Below are 17,287 nucleotides of genomic sequence, written 5' to 3'. Positions count from 1 at the left end.
CTCACAGAAGCTGGGATATACTGCTGGATTTTCCATGCCTGTGCACTAGTGCTGGATTTCATGGCATCTCTTTTTATACACAGATTTTCATGGCACTTATTTAAAGGGTTTCTAACTGGTACTTGGCTCTAGGACGAAACCTAAGCGGGTGTAGTACAAATCATAAAAATATATACAAAGATGACTCCTTAGAGAACCACCCAATAATAGGTTCTTTAAGTAAAGGAACGTGGTTAATAATGTGCCTCAAGGGCCCAACAGTGGTAGCTTATTGGACCTGGGTATCAAACCCACAACCCTGTCATTAATAACTTCATGTCATCTTTAACATCTTTGTATATTACACTTTGGCTTGGGAAGACCAGGTTTTGCCTAAATAACAATGTGATGGGTTTCTGTTGTTTTTTGCCCAAAGATGTTTTTAATGAGTTTTCATCTTTTAATGGCTTTTCTGCTACAGTTATATATAATTCAATATCTCAAGTAAATAGTTTGCTAATGAAAAAAATAGGTATTTTAATGGTGCTATAGAAGAGCCAATTTATAGGTTTAAAATGGAAAAATAATGTAAAACTTTTGAATGGAAGAGAGTGTAGTAACAGAATCTGGACCACAATCTGGTTAATGACTGGACCAGAAAAGCTTAAATAACGAAAATAAAAGGAGAAAATATGGGTGTTCTAAAACTTTTGACTGGTGGTATTTGTGTGATACATAAATCCTGTTAATTCTGAAATACACTATCAGGAGAAAATAAACTTTTCTGCATAAAAAAAGAATAAAAAATATGTCTTAATGTCTTAATAATATGATGTTATTTTGACTCAAACATAAAGTAAGTGTGGAATATGAATTATATATGTGTATGTGTCTGTTGATAAGGGTATGACTCCACTTATGTATGCGTGTGCGCGAGGGGACGAGGCCATGGTTCAGATGCTGCTAGACGCTGGAGCTGACATCAACTGTGAGGTCAGTGAAAACAGTCATCTCAACACTCCACAAACTCATCTATATCATACGTTGATTGTGCTCCATGTAGTTTCATATGTTGTGTTTGTGAGCTGTGCTGTGATGTGACAGGAGAAAACCCAGACAGAGCTCAGGGTATTATAGGTAATAAAGGTACAGGAAGATCAACCTGGAGCTGCAGACAGGAAATGATGATAAGGAAAGATTTAACAGGAACTCTCTCACACTCATGTATTAGTCACTTTTTTGACGGTGCATGACTTGCTGGTGTGACCTGAATCAGTCAGGTGTTAATAGCTGGGAGGATTCGGTAGGATTTCGTGTACCAGGTAACAGTCAGGGAGGAACACTTTTTAAGAAACAGGTTTGTCACTACACCCGTCTACTAATCTACTGCTGAACTCTTACAAAAAAATGGGCTGAAACTGTTCACACAGCTCAGTTACAATAGTGATGAGTTAATGAGTCATATAGATTGCGACATATGCAAACTTAGTTCTGAGGATTTATAATATCGGATGAATAATAAGAATAATCAAAATAATTACATTATCAAATTTATACAATAGATGAACAGGGCTTCGATAATGTTTGCAGACCTCCTTATTGCCTGTTGTGTTTACTTGCATGTATTTTAGTAGAGGTGCCTCTCTGTCTGAAGCAAGGTCGAGTCTGTGAGCAGACAAATGTGTAAGAAAAGAGGCCGGTGCAATGAGTTCAACCAAAATAAAGTGTGGAATAGTTTCACTGCTGCTGTAGTCTTTCACACTGTTCAATCCAGCCACTTAGCGACATTTGTAACTTCTGTTCCAGTGCCAGATAAACAAAAGCAATTTTGTCTCACAATGATTTTAATGTGAAACAAGCTGCAGAAATGTGGTGTTTAATTTGCTGCACATTTTGATTTATGATATTTCCTCAGTCAGTCAGCTTTTTACATTATGTGACTGAGACTCAGCCAGAGCTGCTGTAGAATCTGTACAACTAACAGAACTTATGAGGAGTACAGACTTATCACCCTAACCTGAAACCTATATATATATATATATATATATATGAAAAATATCCAATCACTCCAAAACTAATATACTTTCACTGAGTTTTGAACGTTTTAAACACAGTGGTTTTATTTTATTTATGTTTTATTTAAGTAACTAACTATTTAATTAAAATTCAGCTTAAAAAGACAAAAGAAATTACCAAATAAAATAATTATACAGACTTATCAATATGATAAAATAGGTTTCAAGCCTTATAACAGACACAGAGACACAGATAGACAGATAGATATATTTTTATATGTTATTTTTTATATGTAACATTTTGAGGTCTTACTCTGCATTATAAAGCTCAGCCAGTCGCAGGAGAGCTTTGAAACCGGAGTAATAATTTACAACTCATAACTCACAGCGGTCTGTGGTAGGACCACACAAGTGATTTAATTTCCCAGGCTTTCATCAAAGTCCAGCACTAAAAGTGACAGAAGTCCGCTGCAGGCGCTGCTGGACTGAGTGTTTTTTAGCTGAGTACAGCTGTACGCTTTTCCTCAGGCCAGCACTTTTCCCTGCTCTGTGTGTGTGTGTATGTGTGTGTGTGCGTGTGTGTTGTGCCCTGACTGTCCCCTGTACCTCCCCTCAGGTGCCCAACACAGTGCACCAGCATCCCTCAGTCTACCCTGAGACCCGGCAGGCCACGGCGCTCACCTTTGCCGTGCTCCATCAACACGTCCCCGTGCTGCAGGTTTGACCCCTAACACCCACTCTGACCGCACACCACTGACCACACGCTGACCACACACACACCTGTTTCAGCTCTACTCTGTACAGCACACACACCGGAGTTACACTGCAGTGTTAGTGGAATTTTATGCATTGTGCATAATAATTCCTGTGTTCTCTCCTGAAACCACGCTGTGTGTGTGTGTGTGTATACGTGGGTGTATAAAGCTCTTCTCTGAGTCTTTGCATAGCGATCACGCTACACCCCATTTACCATGTTTCTCATTATCACTCATTTCCAGTGTGTTTTGAGTAGTTAGTGTGGATTCAGCTGCTGAGGCTGGCTGTGTTTCTCACTCAGCACAATTTGTGTCAGATAAGCAGTTTAGTTTACAGTCTAGATCACATTACATCAAAGCTGTCCACACCGGTCAAGTTTGAGCTAACTCTCCCTCCCTCCCTCCCTCCCTCCCTCTCTCTCTCTCCCTCTCTCTCTTCCTCTCTATCTCTCCCTTTCTCGTTTCACTTTCATCTCTCTGACTTCCCTCTCTGTTGGTCTCTCTCTTTCATCTCTCACTCACATTCTCTCTCCCTGTACACTTTCACTATCGTTCTCTTCCAAACTTTCTCTTTCTTTTATCCTCTTCTATCCTCCTTTTTTTTCTCTCTCATTCATCTCTCCCTGACTTGCCTCTGTGTTCACTCCTTTAATTTCCTGCTCTCTTATTCTATCCCTGTACACTTTTTTTATTTTTCTCACGGTCAAACTCTCTCTCTTTCTTTTATATTCTTTATATCTGCTATCCCTTTTCTTTGCTATCCCTTTCTTTACTTCTTTCTTTCTTGCTTACATGCTTTTGTCTTTCTCTTTCCTTCTCTTATTTGTTTTTTCATCTTTCTCTGATTTCCGTTTCTGCTGGTCTCTCTTTTTTTATCTCTCACTTAACTCTTTCTTTCTTTCTTTTTACACATTCCTTTTATCCCTTTTTTACAACCTGTTCACGTTGTCTTCTCTCTATTTCTTATAACTGTTTATACATCTCTCTTTCATCTCTTACTTATTCTCTCTTGTTTTTTATCTTTTTTATCTCCTTTTATCTCTTTCTGCATCTAATTTCCTGTTTTCTCTTTTAATTTCCCTATTTTCTCAATATTTTCCCCTCTCTTCTCCTTTCTCCTCCTCCCGTTTTTGTACCCCTCATTTTTTTCTTTCTTTTTAACCTGCCTGCTTGGTTGCTCTCATCTGTTTTTGCCTCTCTCCTTCTCTCTCTCTCTCTCTCTCTCTCTCTGTCTCTCTGTCTCTCTTTCAGTTGCTGCTGGATGCGAGAGCGCATGTAGAGGGCTCTCTGCAGGATAGGATGGAGAACTACACAGAGACTCCTCTGCAGTTAGCCACCGCCGCAGGTACGCTAACCCAGCTAACCCACAGCACCACTCAGTGCACTAAACTGACCTGATTCACATTTGAAACTTAAAATTATATTTTTATATACAAACTGAATGATAACTCTTGTGTGATGTATTTTATTGATGTGGAAATGTAACACAGGGAACTGTGAGCTGGTCAGTTTGCTGCTGGAGAGAGGAGCCGACCCGCTGGTAGGAACCATGTATCGTAATGGCATCTCCACGACCCCAACAGGAGAAATGAACTCCTTTAGCCTGGCGGCAGCACATGGACACAGGTAACACACACACTCAGTCTAAATTTCATAGCACAGACAGTCACGTGCTTCAGCTGCCTGATCTGGAGGATATTGTTCTACAGTATACAGTTTTCCAGGTTTTATTACAGCATCCAGCTGACTGTTATTTTGAGAGCACTGTGAGAACATTTCCCAATGAATATTCCAGTAGTTACAATAACAGATGTTAATAAAATATTTTCTTCCTCCTATAAAATTACAGTTTCAGGTATAAATACCAAGTATTATTGTTATGGCAGCTGATGACTTTACTCTTTGTTCTGTTCAGGAATGTGTTTCACCAGCTGCTGGCTCAGTCAGAGAAGGGGAAGGGGGACGTTCTGTCTCTGGAGGAGATCCTGGCTGAGGGCTCTGACGTGGGACAGATAGAGGCCTCGCGCACCGGGAAGGCCAAACTCAAAGCCCTAAGAGAGGCTATGTACCACAGCTCAGAGCACGGATATGTGGACATCACACTGGACATACGCAGTTTAGGTTAGTACCGTGACAGGTGCACCATGGCTATACATTAAAATAGCAATGGACAAAGGCTGAGTTTAGACTGAGTTTAGGATTCAGTGTCAATTTAGTGTCAGTAAGGATTACCAGTAAGGATGTCTAGATCAAGTTTTTTTGCCCGCTGATCCTATGCTATTAACGTAATGCTGACAATACCGATCTGATCTAATCCTGTCTTTGTGTATGCTGAATTTGAGCCAATACGATCTGATATGGTCTGATCTTTGTGTATGTTGACTGTCTGCTAATATTAATTCAACTGATCTTTGTGTATGTTGAGTGTTCACTGATACTGATCCAAACTAAATTTAGCTTTGTGGATGCTGACTGTAACCCGATACCAATCTGAATCATGTGTATGCTGACTGTCTGCTGATACCAATCTGATCTGATCTTTGTTTATGCTGTTTTGTAGATTGTAATCCGATCAAATCTGATATTTGTGTATGCTGACTATCAGGGATACTAATCAGATGTGCTCCAATCTTTTTGCATGCTAACTGTAATAGAGGTGTATGCTGACCATACCATTATGGTCTGCTGTTGAAATGTATTCAAAGTAACTGCTGCACTATTTAAGGTGGAATGGTGAGCCATCTTTAAAGGTTTTCATTTTTGTTTTGTTTGCCAAAATAAGGTCCCAAATGAAAGCTGTCAAAGGTAGTTAAAAACTGGCAGAGAACAGTGGAGTAATATTAGCATAATTCCGTCTGTAAAATGCTATGAATTAACAAAGCACAAGAATCGAAGATATTATATAAAGTTTTTTTTTTTTCACTGGTAAATATTGTAGTTTTACTTTGCAGACTCTGAACTGTTTTTTTTTTACCTTCTGAAAAGTCCCTGACTGCAGCATGACCTTTATTTTGGAACACGGCTATTATCATTCGAACACACTATCAAAATGCCATCTTAATTTTACACCTCTAAATCCTTAAAGATAATGCAGCCTTAATCTATAGTTATACACATGGCTCGAGAATGAATATAATGGGGTGGCATCGACTGCAGTAAAAATTACTTCCAAATTTGGATTAATATAACTGTATGACTGTCAGAGACTGGGTGTTTATATAAGAAGCAGCTGCAATTAATAACTCACACAGAATGCCAATTCCACAGTATTAAAAAGTCTTATTATTGCTGTGCTAGAGAGCTTATAAATAAGCTGAATAAATGAACAATTTATGAATTTCTAAGAAACAGTGGAGCAGTAGAGGACATGACATTTCTGGAAAGTTTTTTTGTACTATTGTATAGCTATGGTATATACAGTAACTGCCTTTATCATACATATTATTCATACATTTATACATATTGGATATCTCTCATGAACTTTAGATCCAAATGTTTGTTGACACCCTTTCTAAGGAATGCATTCAGCATGTGTTGCTACCATTGCTACCATTGCTGATACTAGAAGTGCACACAAATGCACACAAGCGGCTTCTTTTTTTATGCCTGTAGATAAGTACTGCCAATAGAATAGAACTCTATGGAGTGGATAATCAATATGTGAAGGTACTGGCACCAAGCCTAATGCCTGACATGAGATAGAAGGGTATAAATCCCCCTCCCTAAACATTAAGCTGTTAAGCCGTTGGAACTGTGTTCTCTGGAATGGTGCTCCAATCAATGCATTTAAGAGTTTAGGAAAAGTGGGATGGTGATCATCTAACATTAACACTGTTTTCACTGTATGCAATCAAATCCTTACAGGCAATGCTCCAAAATTTAATTTGGTGTAATGTGCTAATTCTGTGTATGTGTGTTTTTATGTGTGAGTTAGGAGTGCCATGGACGTTGCACACCTGGTTGGAGTCTTTGCGGACGTGTTTCCTGCAGCACAGACGGCCGCTGATCCAGGGCCTGCTGAAGGAGTTCAGCTGCATCGATGAGGAGGAGTACACGGAGGAGCTCATCACACACGGCCTGCCCCTCATGTTCCAGATCCTCCGAGCCAGCAAGGTCCGCCCCAACCTGCACTCTCCACACAAACATACAGAGCCCACGCAGCCCGCTCATCCCACACATACACACAACGCGCTGATGTAGATTTCTAGTTACTTGTTGTTAGGGGCAGTGTTGTAGCCAGCATGGAGAAGATTTCATAGTCCTCTTTTTAGATACGAAATGCAACCTAAGCCATATAGGTGTAAAGTCCTGTAATATTACTCTTAACATCTCAGTCCAAATGCTGTTTTACTTCAGATGCCAGTTCTGAACCTCACAGCTTGTCAACAAATGCATGTGTACAGCTGCCTATGAGCTGCAAATCAAAGCATAATGTGTATATACCGCAAGGGAGTGAAAGTCAATTACACTGCCCAACTGCAGGGGGAGCCCAGGAGCAAAAAATTCCAAAAATCTGGTGTTTAATTCAAAAAGGCTTCTGCTTTAGAATCTCTTTGTAAGTTAGGTAACCTAGGAATGAATGCAGGAGTATAAATCTGCCTTTACACTGTAAGGTTCATGTTCTCATGAGGCACCTCTAACTTAACCACAAAAAAATAACCATAAAAACAACATCTGGTGGGGGCGCCTTGGTGTAGCAGCTATCTAAGCGTTGGCCCTATCATCAGAAGATTGCAGGTTCAATCACTGGCCATTCGTAGCTGGGAGTCCCAGAGAGCATTATTAGCCCCGTTCTCTGTGACTCCTAGCAATGAATGGCCATAGATTGAACCTGCAATCAACCTGAAACTGTGCAACATTTGATTGGAGGTGTTTAATCTACAGTGGGTGGAAATTAGGAGAGCTAAGTTTGGGGAGAATTTTAGGGGAAAATCTACAAATCTAGATCTGAAAATAAATGAACAAAATGAACAAAACAATAGACTCAAAAACACAAACTTGAGAGAGTGCCATCTTAACATTATTAAAAAAATGTACAAAAAGTACATTCTGTACATTGGCATGCCTGTGGCTGCAGTTATGTCTTTAGCCTGCCTTGGGTCTTGTGGCCCTGAATCGTCTGAATCAGCCAGTGATCTATTAGAATTTTTAATGGAGATATTGCTTGAATGCGGTGCTGCATTATGTAAGACTCTGAGCTTTGCTTTGACACTGAGTGGATCTCTCTCTATCACAAACACACACACACACACACACACATTTGCACACTCTTCCACCTGTCTCACGGCCCATTCCTCCTGCCAGCTCTGGCTGTGTGTAGAGGAGATGAGATGCAAGGCAGGGAGCGGAGACACGTTCACTCCTCTCTGTCCTCCAGCAGAGAAACTCAGAGAAACTCCTCATCAAGCTGACGTTCCAATCACCCTGACCGCCAGCCTGGGCCTCTACAAATCACCTGCTGTCAGAAACACAGCTGCTCTCGCTCTCTTTCTCTCTCTCTACAGCTCTCTCACTCACTCAACTGGCAGCAAGGACGTGTGGTTGAGTGTGCACTTTTTAATGTTTGTGTGTGTGTGTGTGTGTGTGTGTCAGAAGTGATGTATTGTAAAGCTACTGAACCTTATTCTGAGTTCTACAGCAATGACTGATGGCCTCTGCGCTCTGTCATACCTTCACTAATGATGTGTGTCGGAGAGCTGTACCTAGTGTGTGTGTGTCTGTGTGTATGTTTGTTTTTAAGCATATTTGGACCCAGATTGTTAATTTATCTTTTATTGCTAGGCTACTATGCAAATTTTGCCACCTACTGCTTTGTAAATTGCTTCAAACATAAGCTACATTTTTCATTTTGAAACCGAAAGTAAAGGTCATTTTTAGGTTATAGAGGTCAAAACTGAAGTTTAGGATTAAGCCTAAAAAAGGTGTATTATATTGTGGCCCTGGGGTAATGGCGTGGCCACCGTGACCCAGCAGTCAGGAAGCACACAAATACACAGACACAGGGATTAGATGAACTCAAAACATACCTTTATTCAGCTTTAAGGCTCTCCACCACACCCAAAACAAACTTAAATAAACATATCTATGGCCCAATGGGGCTCTAGTCGTTCAAATCTCGACTTTAAGTCCTTTTAAGGGTTCATGTTGTCTTAGCCTGTACAGAGGCAGAGTCTATAAGACTGTCCCAGCTGGCTGCTTAATCAGTCCAATGCCGACCAGCAGGGACATGTAGGGGCTGTGTGTCACAGAGTGGGGGGACCTCGCCTCTGCACGCCACAATATATAAAATGACATGCAAAAAGTCATAGAACATCATGTGGGACACCCTCTGGCCTGGTGAAGAGCAGCAATTAGACATGACATTGATTCCACAAGCGGATGAAGGATGTCTGGAGGAATGTTAAGCCATGACATTTGAACAAACCAACTGTGATATTTGTAGGTGTTCAACTGGGCTTATTTCAGGTAAATGTGCAGGCCAAATAATTTATCAGAATTCTCCAGAATGCCCCTTGAACCAGTTCTGGACAACTTGGGCATGATGACACAGCACATTCTATTACTGGAATATTCTATCAATCTGGGGGGTAATATTGCAAGTATATAAAGGGATGCAAATCGTCACCAACCAATGAAAATTGTGGGCAGCCATCAATAACATATGTGAAAGCAATTAAGAATCACACAAAGTGGTAAGTCACATAAAATGGGGCATTTATGTGGCCTTCAGATCAGCTTAAGAATAGTATAGAAAGCTTTTGGGAATTGGTTGGAGTAGCTGCTTACAAGCCTTACATCACCAAGCCCAATGAATAGCATTGGAAGCAGTGGTGTAAAGCACTCTGCCACTGGAGCAGTGGAGACATGTTCTCTGGAGTGACAAATCACACTTCTCTGTCTGGTGCCATCAGATTGATGTATGAGTTTGGGTTTGGCAGCTGCCAGGAGAATAGTACTTCTCTGGGTGCATTATATCCAATGTAAAGTTTGGTTGAGAGGGGATAATCTACCATGACCAACAAGCATGTCAACCAGCAGGACCAACCAGATGACCAAACTGGTTGACCAGCATGAACACCTTGACCAAGCTAATCAAACAACCTGACCAGACATGAAGTTTGTTAGTCAGCATGACCAGCATTATCAAGCTGCTTATACTGCTTGACCAGTTGGGTCATGCTAGTCATGTTGGTCAACAAACCTGGTCATACTGGTTGTCTAGCTTCAGCTAGCTGGTCTGGCTGGTTGACAAGCTTGATAATACTAATCATGCTGACCTAATACCTAGCATCAACTTGGCTAGGCTATATTTTCCTTCATGATTAGCTTTTCAACCAGCTTGACCGTCAAAGACCAGCTTAGACCAGCTTAGCCCATTCAGTCTTGAGCTGGATTTCTCAGCAGAAATCAAGTATGGGATCTGATCCCACATCCTGACATAGATATAAAAACAAAGGTGAGTGAGAGAGGGGGTGGAGATCAGAAGAGGCACTCAGGGTAAGCGAAATGACAGGTTGATGAGGAGCACCTACCTCACAGCCTCTCTGATGAGTCACACTACAGAATTATACTTCAGAGAGAGAGAGAGTGGGTAATTCAGCAGAGGATTTGGTCGACCCATGTTCCACCCACCCATACAAAAGAGAGCTGCTCCAGAAGGCACATGATCAATCAAAATAACATTAAATTCCCCTCTCATCTGCATTCAGACTTGCCACTGAGTTCACACACTCCCGCCCCTGCAGCACTTGTGTTTGCTGCAGCACTTGTGAGCAGGATTTGTGATGGTCATGTTTGTGCCGTTTGTTTGTTTGTTTACTTTACAGAACGAGGTGATCAGTCAGCAGCTGGCCGTGATCTTCACACAGTGCTACGGACCCTACCCCATTCCTAAACTAACAGAGATCAAGAGGAAGCAGACCTCCAGGCTGGGTGTGTAGCTCCATATTACATACATTTTATGTTAAGATACCAGTTTATTTGTGTCTACCGTGTGTCTGCACTCTACTGTGGTCCCCTTTATGTAGATCCAGTTACTGAGTGTAGTCCATCTGATGCTGCAAAACGTATCAGCCCTCTTCCATCTGCTGTATCCGTCAGTGGAAAGGGACCACCACAGGACTATCTTCGAACAGATATTATTTAGGGCGTGGGTCATTTTCAGCACAACAGTGACAGTTTACAGGAACAGCAGGTATGCTGAGGTTCATAAACACCTCAAAATCACTGCTAGGTTGAGAACAGTAGGCCAGCCCCAGTCCATATCCTGCCCACAGTGGCTAAAGCACGAACAGCTAGTGAACAGCAAAAGCACGAATACTCCATATGCAGACTCTTGTTTGGGCACAGATCTCCACTTGTGGGGGGCTGGTGCTGACCCGCCAATACTCACAGCATAAGCAGCAAGCTGATAGTCTCTTCTTTTGTTGAAGGGCAGGATTTTATCCTTGAATGAATGCTGGGGAGTGTTACAATAACTGACAGTCATATATATATATATATATATATATATATATATATATATATATATATATATATATATATATATATATGTATATATGACCCTCCTTAAGTTGGGTGGGATTGCTAGTTATGGGGGAATAGGGATTGGGTAATTGACCACACCAACTGGAAAGAAAGTCAATCATTACTTTACTTTATATGGTGCAATTTTCCTTTTAAATTGCAATGTTTATTTGCACTTACAATTTGTCTGCATGTCAATATGTTAATGTTTGTGAACACCCCATCATGGCATTCAGCTTTTTAATTAGTGGATCTGTGTTCTCTCTTATGATTATTCTTGATTCAATACTTTTGGAATATGTTGAGGATTTTGGTGTGAGGTAGGGTAGTGACAATCTAGCGTGTTGACCTTTTTTATGCTCTTGTTCAGTAGAAAGAGTTACATTAAACAAATTCTCCAAAAACTCTTTTTAATATCCCTGATTTCAGAAGAAAAAAATGAGCATGTTTACCAATACATTTGTCCACTTGTTGTATTTTTTTAGGACTATACCTTGGTCATCAGTTAGACAGTGTCTATCACAAATTGTGCTCAAACTATATAATTTGATCAGTTATTGTATGATTAATAAGTTTATACCAAATAATTTTCATCTCCCTTTTTATTTCCCTTCTTTTCCCTTAGTTTTAATGAGCTCACTGAGGTGAGCATTAGCAAACAGCGATCCTCATGAGTCTCATACAGCTAAAGCAAACGCATCCATGCTGGTCTCTTTGCTTTAGATGAAGATGCACAGCCACATCTCTTAAACTGGACCTTCTCTGCCACCTAGTGTATAATGCTAGTGTTTTCAGCACTGCAGTGTGCTGCAGCTTGCCCTGCATTGGTGGTCTAGGGAAGAAGCTTCTCATAAATGATTCCTTTTGGTTTGTGTTTGTGTATGTGTTGTATGTATTAGACCCCCACTTCCTGAACAATAAGGAGATGTCAGATGTGACGTTTCTGGTGGAGGGAAAGCCCTTCTACGCTCATAAAGTTCTGCTCTTCACCGCCTCCAGCAGGTGAGACAATGTTCTGCACTCACAGTTGGGGTTTCGTTGCAATCAGGTGCAATCATGTCTGCAGTGAAATGTTCAGAAAGGTTATTATTGCGTCTGTTTGATGCTATATCTGTTTGTCTTTCTCTCCCTAAAGGTTTAAATCTCTATTAGCGAACAGACCTCCATCAGAGAACACCTGTATTGAAATCAGCAATGTGAAGTATAATGTGTTTCTGGTATGTAGACTTCATCAACTATAAATATGCTTAAAACACATAGATTTGATAATTGTCCATAGAGTATATTTGACATTGGATGTAATATGCAATCACAAATTTAAAAAAATGACGCTTAAATGTAAATACATTAAAATAAAAACAGTATTCAAATACTTGTAAATCTCATTTACCCATATTCTATTGACAATCAATTAAACATAAAACACATATCAGATGTTAAAAGTGATTGTTTTACCATTTCATTAAAAACGTTAACTTATTTTTAACTTTCTTGATGGCAGGAATGCAGAAACATTTGAAATTTAAAATTTTGATGTGCATTGAATGGCTGTAGATGGTGTTGTCATATGGCTTCTTCTTTGCAAGATACTGCTTTAGCCTTCTCTGAAAATGATTTCTGAGACAAAGTGCAGTAATTTCCAGTACAGAATCATTCCTGTTTTTAATGCCGTTCTAACTAAGGGCCCGAAGATCACCACCATACAATACTGACAATTGGTCTTGTTTCTTGTGTTCAATTCAGAGGAGAAACATTATCTGAAATTGCCCCACATTTTTAGATACCGTTTTTCAGATAAATGTCTGCCTGTCTTTGCTTCTCTTTTCAAACACAGTTATGAGAGTTAGCTGCAAATTGCTGAGATTTCAGATGTTTTTCATTAGTACTGTTTACTTTCTAATTTTTTTGTTGCCCTTTCACAACTTAAAGAACATAAAGTTCTAAATAAGTTCATATTATTTTATAAATAAAAAATGCACTCACTTTCAATGTATGATATGTGTTATGTACTATTGTCAATTAAATATAGATTTTTCTATGAGAATCTTATCGTTTTTGCATCGTATCATTTTTGGATTTGTTGTTTTATAATACAGGCTAAATGTGTAGTAAGATGATGCTAACTTTTAATATTAAGATCTTATTTTTAATACTAACTCATTCATTTTATCACAGTTGGTGATGCAGTATCTGTACTATGGTGGAACTGACGCACTACACATCAGGAACACCGAAGTTATGGATGTAAGGCCTGTTTACCTGCTCTTAGTTTCTAGCCACGCATGATATTAGTATACAATGATACAGGTGGCCTTAATTACAAGTGTGCCCATTTCTTTTTTCCTACAGCTCTTGTCTGCTGCAAAGTTCTTCCAACTGGAGGCCCTACAGAGACACTGTGAGATCATCTGCTCCAAAAACATCAACACTGAGACCTGCGTGGAGATCTACAACCATGCCAAAGTAACTTTAGTCCTTTCTGCTTTTATGATACATTATTTGCTGGTTTATTGGTTGCAATAGTGCAGTTGGTGGTTATGATCGTATGTTCTGTAGTTTAAGTGGGACATGGCAAAAGTCATGAAACTCAATACTAATTCCTGTTCAATTATATTTAGCATGTCAGTATCAACACATATGGTAGGTCTTTGAGCAATGAATGTAGTTACAATGTAGGTGTATCCAGGAACTATTTTGAGGAGTGGGGGAGTTTGCATATCCTTGGGAAGAAAATGACAAGAATTTCCCCTTTCCATCATCTATAGATTAGATCTGAAATATCCATAAAGGATTATTTGATTCCTTACAAATTCCATATAAATATTGAGAGTTGGGGGCTAACAATTTCCTTTAAAAATATGACATATTACATTTTTAGTCTCTTAAGAATGTTTTACACATTTCCATACTTGTCCTTTTTCCACAGTTCCTAGAAGCACCGGAACTCTCGTCCTACATTGAAGGCTATTTCCTGAAGAACATGGTGGTGTTGATTGAATTGGAGCCATTCAAACAGCTGCTATATGACACTCCCGTGGACAGCACGGGCAACGACGTCCTGCAGGACCTGGAGAAGACTCTGGCCACGCGCATTCACTCCATCCACTTGTCCTCTTCCAAAGGATCCATCGTTTGAGACTGTCATGTAGCTGCTTTCAAGCATCTGAAGTTTGCAGCCTGACCGTATGCACTTCGTCCAGTGCTAGAGCAGTGCAGGCTAAGTGTGCACTCCATCCAGTAGCGTAGCAGTATTTGCTAAGTGCACTTCATTTAAAAGAGCAGCTCTAATAGGCTTTTTCAAAGGGAGCATAAGAAAGCCATAAAGAAGAGAGTGTCATCGATTTCTGCCATTGTTTATTTCAGGTATACTCACAATGAACAATGCCTCTGTGACAGATTATGGTAGATACAGTCTATTTACAAATGGTGTTGGATTATGTTAAATATGAAAAGTTGAACTAAGAGCGGTGTGTAGAAATGTATTTGTGATGTATGATAGATTAAAAAAGAGTTTAAGCACTAGTTTTTCTTTCGAAGCGGCAGCTGCAAGAAAGAGGGGCCACAGTGGGCTGCCTGAAAGTGCCACAGAATTAAACATAGTGATGTACTGATTTAACTTGATTGAAATGTTCAGGTGAATAGAATATATTTCCAAAATAATTAAGAAAACAAGATTAAAAGTAGGAAATATGTTATAATGTGTTATGATGTTGACACTATGCTTTCATAGTAACTGATAAAAGTAATGGAATATTTATTTCACTATACCACAATAGTCATGCCAACTTAAAAAAGTAAAGTAACTCATTTTAAAGTGTTTTTAAGTTTGTCCAATATGCAGGTAGGACATGTTAACTCTGACTGTGGTGTTAATTGGACTTAAATGTATAATATCCTGCGTCTTGATGAGCAGTAGTTAGACAGCAGGGCCACTCTAGAACTGTAAATATACACTATATAAAACAGTTCCCATTCATTCTTGGACACAGGTCTGTACAGATGTACAGATGCTACAGATGGAAATAAAACATAAACAAAATGACAACAAGGGGCAACATTTTTCTTTCTGACCTGCATCCAACAATTCTGGGGAGGTCCTGTTGTGAGAAATAGATGGAAGGATGGATATAATTATCTGCACATTAAAATCAAGTAAATTTAATACATCACTTTTTGTTTCAGTCACAGGGACTCATGGCACCATGGCAATAACAAATGCAGTTTTAACAGGCTGCCCAGCTCTGGTAGATTCATTTATGGCCAATAGACTATATAGCGGCTATTCTTCAAGATAATCTACTGCAGATGTGTTGTGGCATGCCTAACTCACATGCTTGCTTAGACTCAGCCATACATTGTGAAAGTGGCACAGATACTGCCTTTATCATCACACACTGTATAGCAGGAAAAGGGAGAATATTATATATGGCCACTTATGTAAATACGCAGTGTAAATCTCCACCTGTAATTATATGTACATATAACAGATGTTCACTTAAGACCCAATCACAGTGTATGTGCAAGAGTGTTCTTTAAATCAGCTAACAGTTGTGAATGTGCAGATGCATGGAACTATTTTTGTCATTGATTTAAAGCTTCTATATGTGCACTGAAAAGGTAATGCAGTAAATTGGTTTGATTCAAACAGTTACACCATCACATTCATAAAATATACTGAATAACCATAGGTTTGTAGGTTAATTTGGTTGCTTTGCATTGCCTGTAGAATGGGATGATCTGAGGTCACCATGCCCAATGTCAGGAGTCTGCTAGGGCCATAGTGGAACTGTGACCTTTGAGGTGAGTTGAAGTGGTTTATGGGATAAAACTAGGGTAGTCACACTGAGATAATACATCACTTTTACAAGTGAGCTCTGGGCAAGACCAGTGCACTATAAATAATGACAGTTAGAGGGCAAATACACAAACATACATACACAAATATAATTTCACAAGACAAACATGTAAATAAAAAAATGGGAATTATTTACATTGATTCAATTAAATAAATTGACCCAATCTAAAGAAGATCTAAAGAACATTCCATGTGAAAGGTGCACTATAGGTAAAAGCTATGTTTTCAATTTCCACTGTTATATAGCTACTATAACGTAGTTTGTACAGAGACCACCGATTTTTTGACAAGAATCAGACAAAATTAAGGAAACTGAGCAATAATTGCTTAATACACAAAAATAATGCAATGTATTCGACATTTTAGTTAAAGAGAAACCCTTCATTATTTGCAGTGGTGAGTTAAATAATTGGCATGTGTTATTCATCTCAGTGCCAAATGATGCAAAATTAAACAGAATTCAATGATTGTTTGTGTTGTATTTTTTGGTCATGTCTATAAAAGATCATCATAATATAAAATTGGTTAAAAGGTAGCTTCAACTATATTTATTTTCTAACCTGCTGAGAAGAGCGATAACAGTTCCTAAAATAAAATCCAGTTTTTAACCTGTGCAGAATCAAAAATCAGTATTAGACCTCACTAATGCAGATCTTCACAGCTGCATTCTAACAAAATGTGAGAGGCTGGGTAGGTAGTATAATATATTAAAATATTAGTCTCAAAAAAAGCATTGAATGAACAGGTGTCTACAAACCTTTGGCACTATAGGATCCTGGATTAGGAAGGATTCTGAATGGATATATAGAATGCTGTGTAGTCCAGGAATGCTAAACAGGAATAAACTGAGACCTGGGTAAGGTAGGACTCTATGGGGCACTTTCTCTGACGGTCTCATCTTGGAGTCTGGAGATTCTTCATTTAAAGGATAGTACACCACTACACTTAACATATGATATTAATGGGTGTTCTGAATATTGTACAGTCCAGGACTCCTGGATATTTAAAAAAACGAGTCCTGAATAATAGAGGATTATAAATAAATATAAACTAGATATTTAGGCTCAGTCTTTTTCTCTGAAGAGAAAACTTAGAGTGTATATTTTATCTACACTATTCTGTTAACAGTATTGAAAAGCAGAACAATGCTAGTGTAA

The 17,287-nt window shown here is 39.2% G+C and overlaps 1 protein-coding gene across 1 annotated transcript in view; it reads left to right on the top strand.

Annotated features, from left to right (window-relative positions):
* The window catches only part of btbd11b (BTB (POZ) domain containing 11b), a 93,551-nt gene extending 76,953 nt beyond the window's left edge, over positions 1–16,598 (top strand). Inside the window, exons 6-17 of the mRNA XM_022679637.2 lie at positions 883–972; positions 2,611–2,712; positions 4,001–4,094; positions 4,240–4,375; positions 4,665–4,870; positions 6,684–6,862; positions 10,576–10,681; positions 12,175–12,277; positions 12,411–12,492; positions 13,451–13,519; positions 13,625–13,738; positions 14,202–16,598. Coding sequence (XP_022535358.2) covers positions 883–972; positions 2,611–2,712; positions 4,001–4,094; positions 4,240–4,375; positions 4,665–4,870; positions 6,684–6,862; positions 10,576–10,681; positions 12,175–12,277; positions 12,411–12,492; positions 13,451–13,519; positions 13,625–13,738; positions 14,202–14,411 — 1,491 coding nt within the window. The 3' untranslated portion in view covers positions 14,412–16,598. The remainder of the gene's footprint in view (positions 1–882; positions 973–2,610; positions 2,713–4,000; positions 4,095–4,239; positions 4,376–4,664; positions 4,871–6,683; positions 6,863–10,575; positions 10,682–12,174; positions 12,278–12,410; positions 12,493–13,450; positions 13,520–13,624; positions 13,739–14,201) is intronic.
* Positions 16,599–17,287: the final 689 nt, after the last annotated feature.

Source organism: Astyanax mexicanus, chromosome 9 (genome assembly GCF_023375975.1).
Source record: "Astyanax mexicanus isolate ESR-SI-001 chromosome 9, AstMex3_surface, whole genome shotgun sequence".
Classification (NCBI taxonomy): Eukaryota; Metazoa; Chordata; class Actinopteri; order Characiformes; family Acestrorhamphidae; genus Astyanax; species Astyanax mexicanus.
Note: the sequence above shows the minus strand (reverse complement) of the source record. Positions and strands in the feature narration are given on the sequence as shown.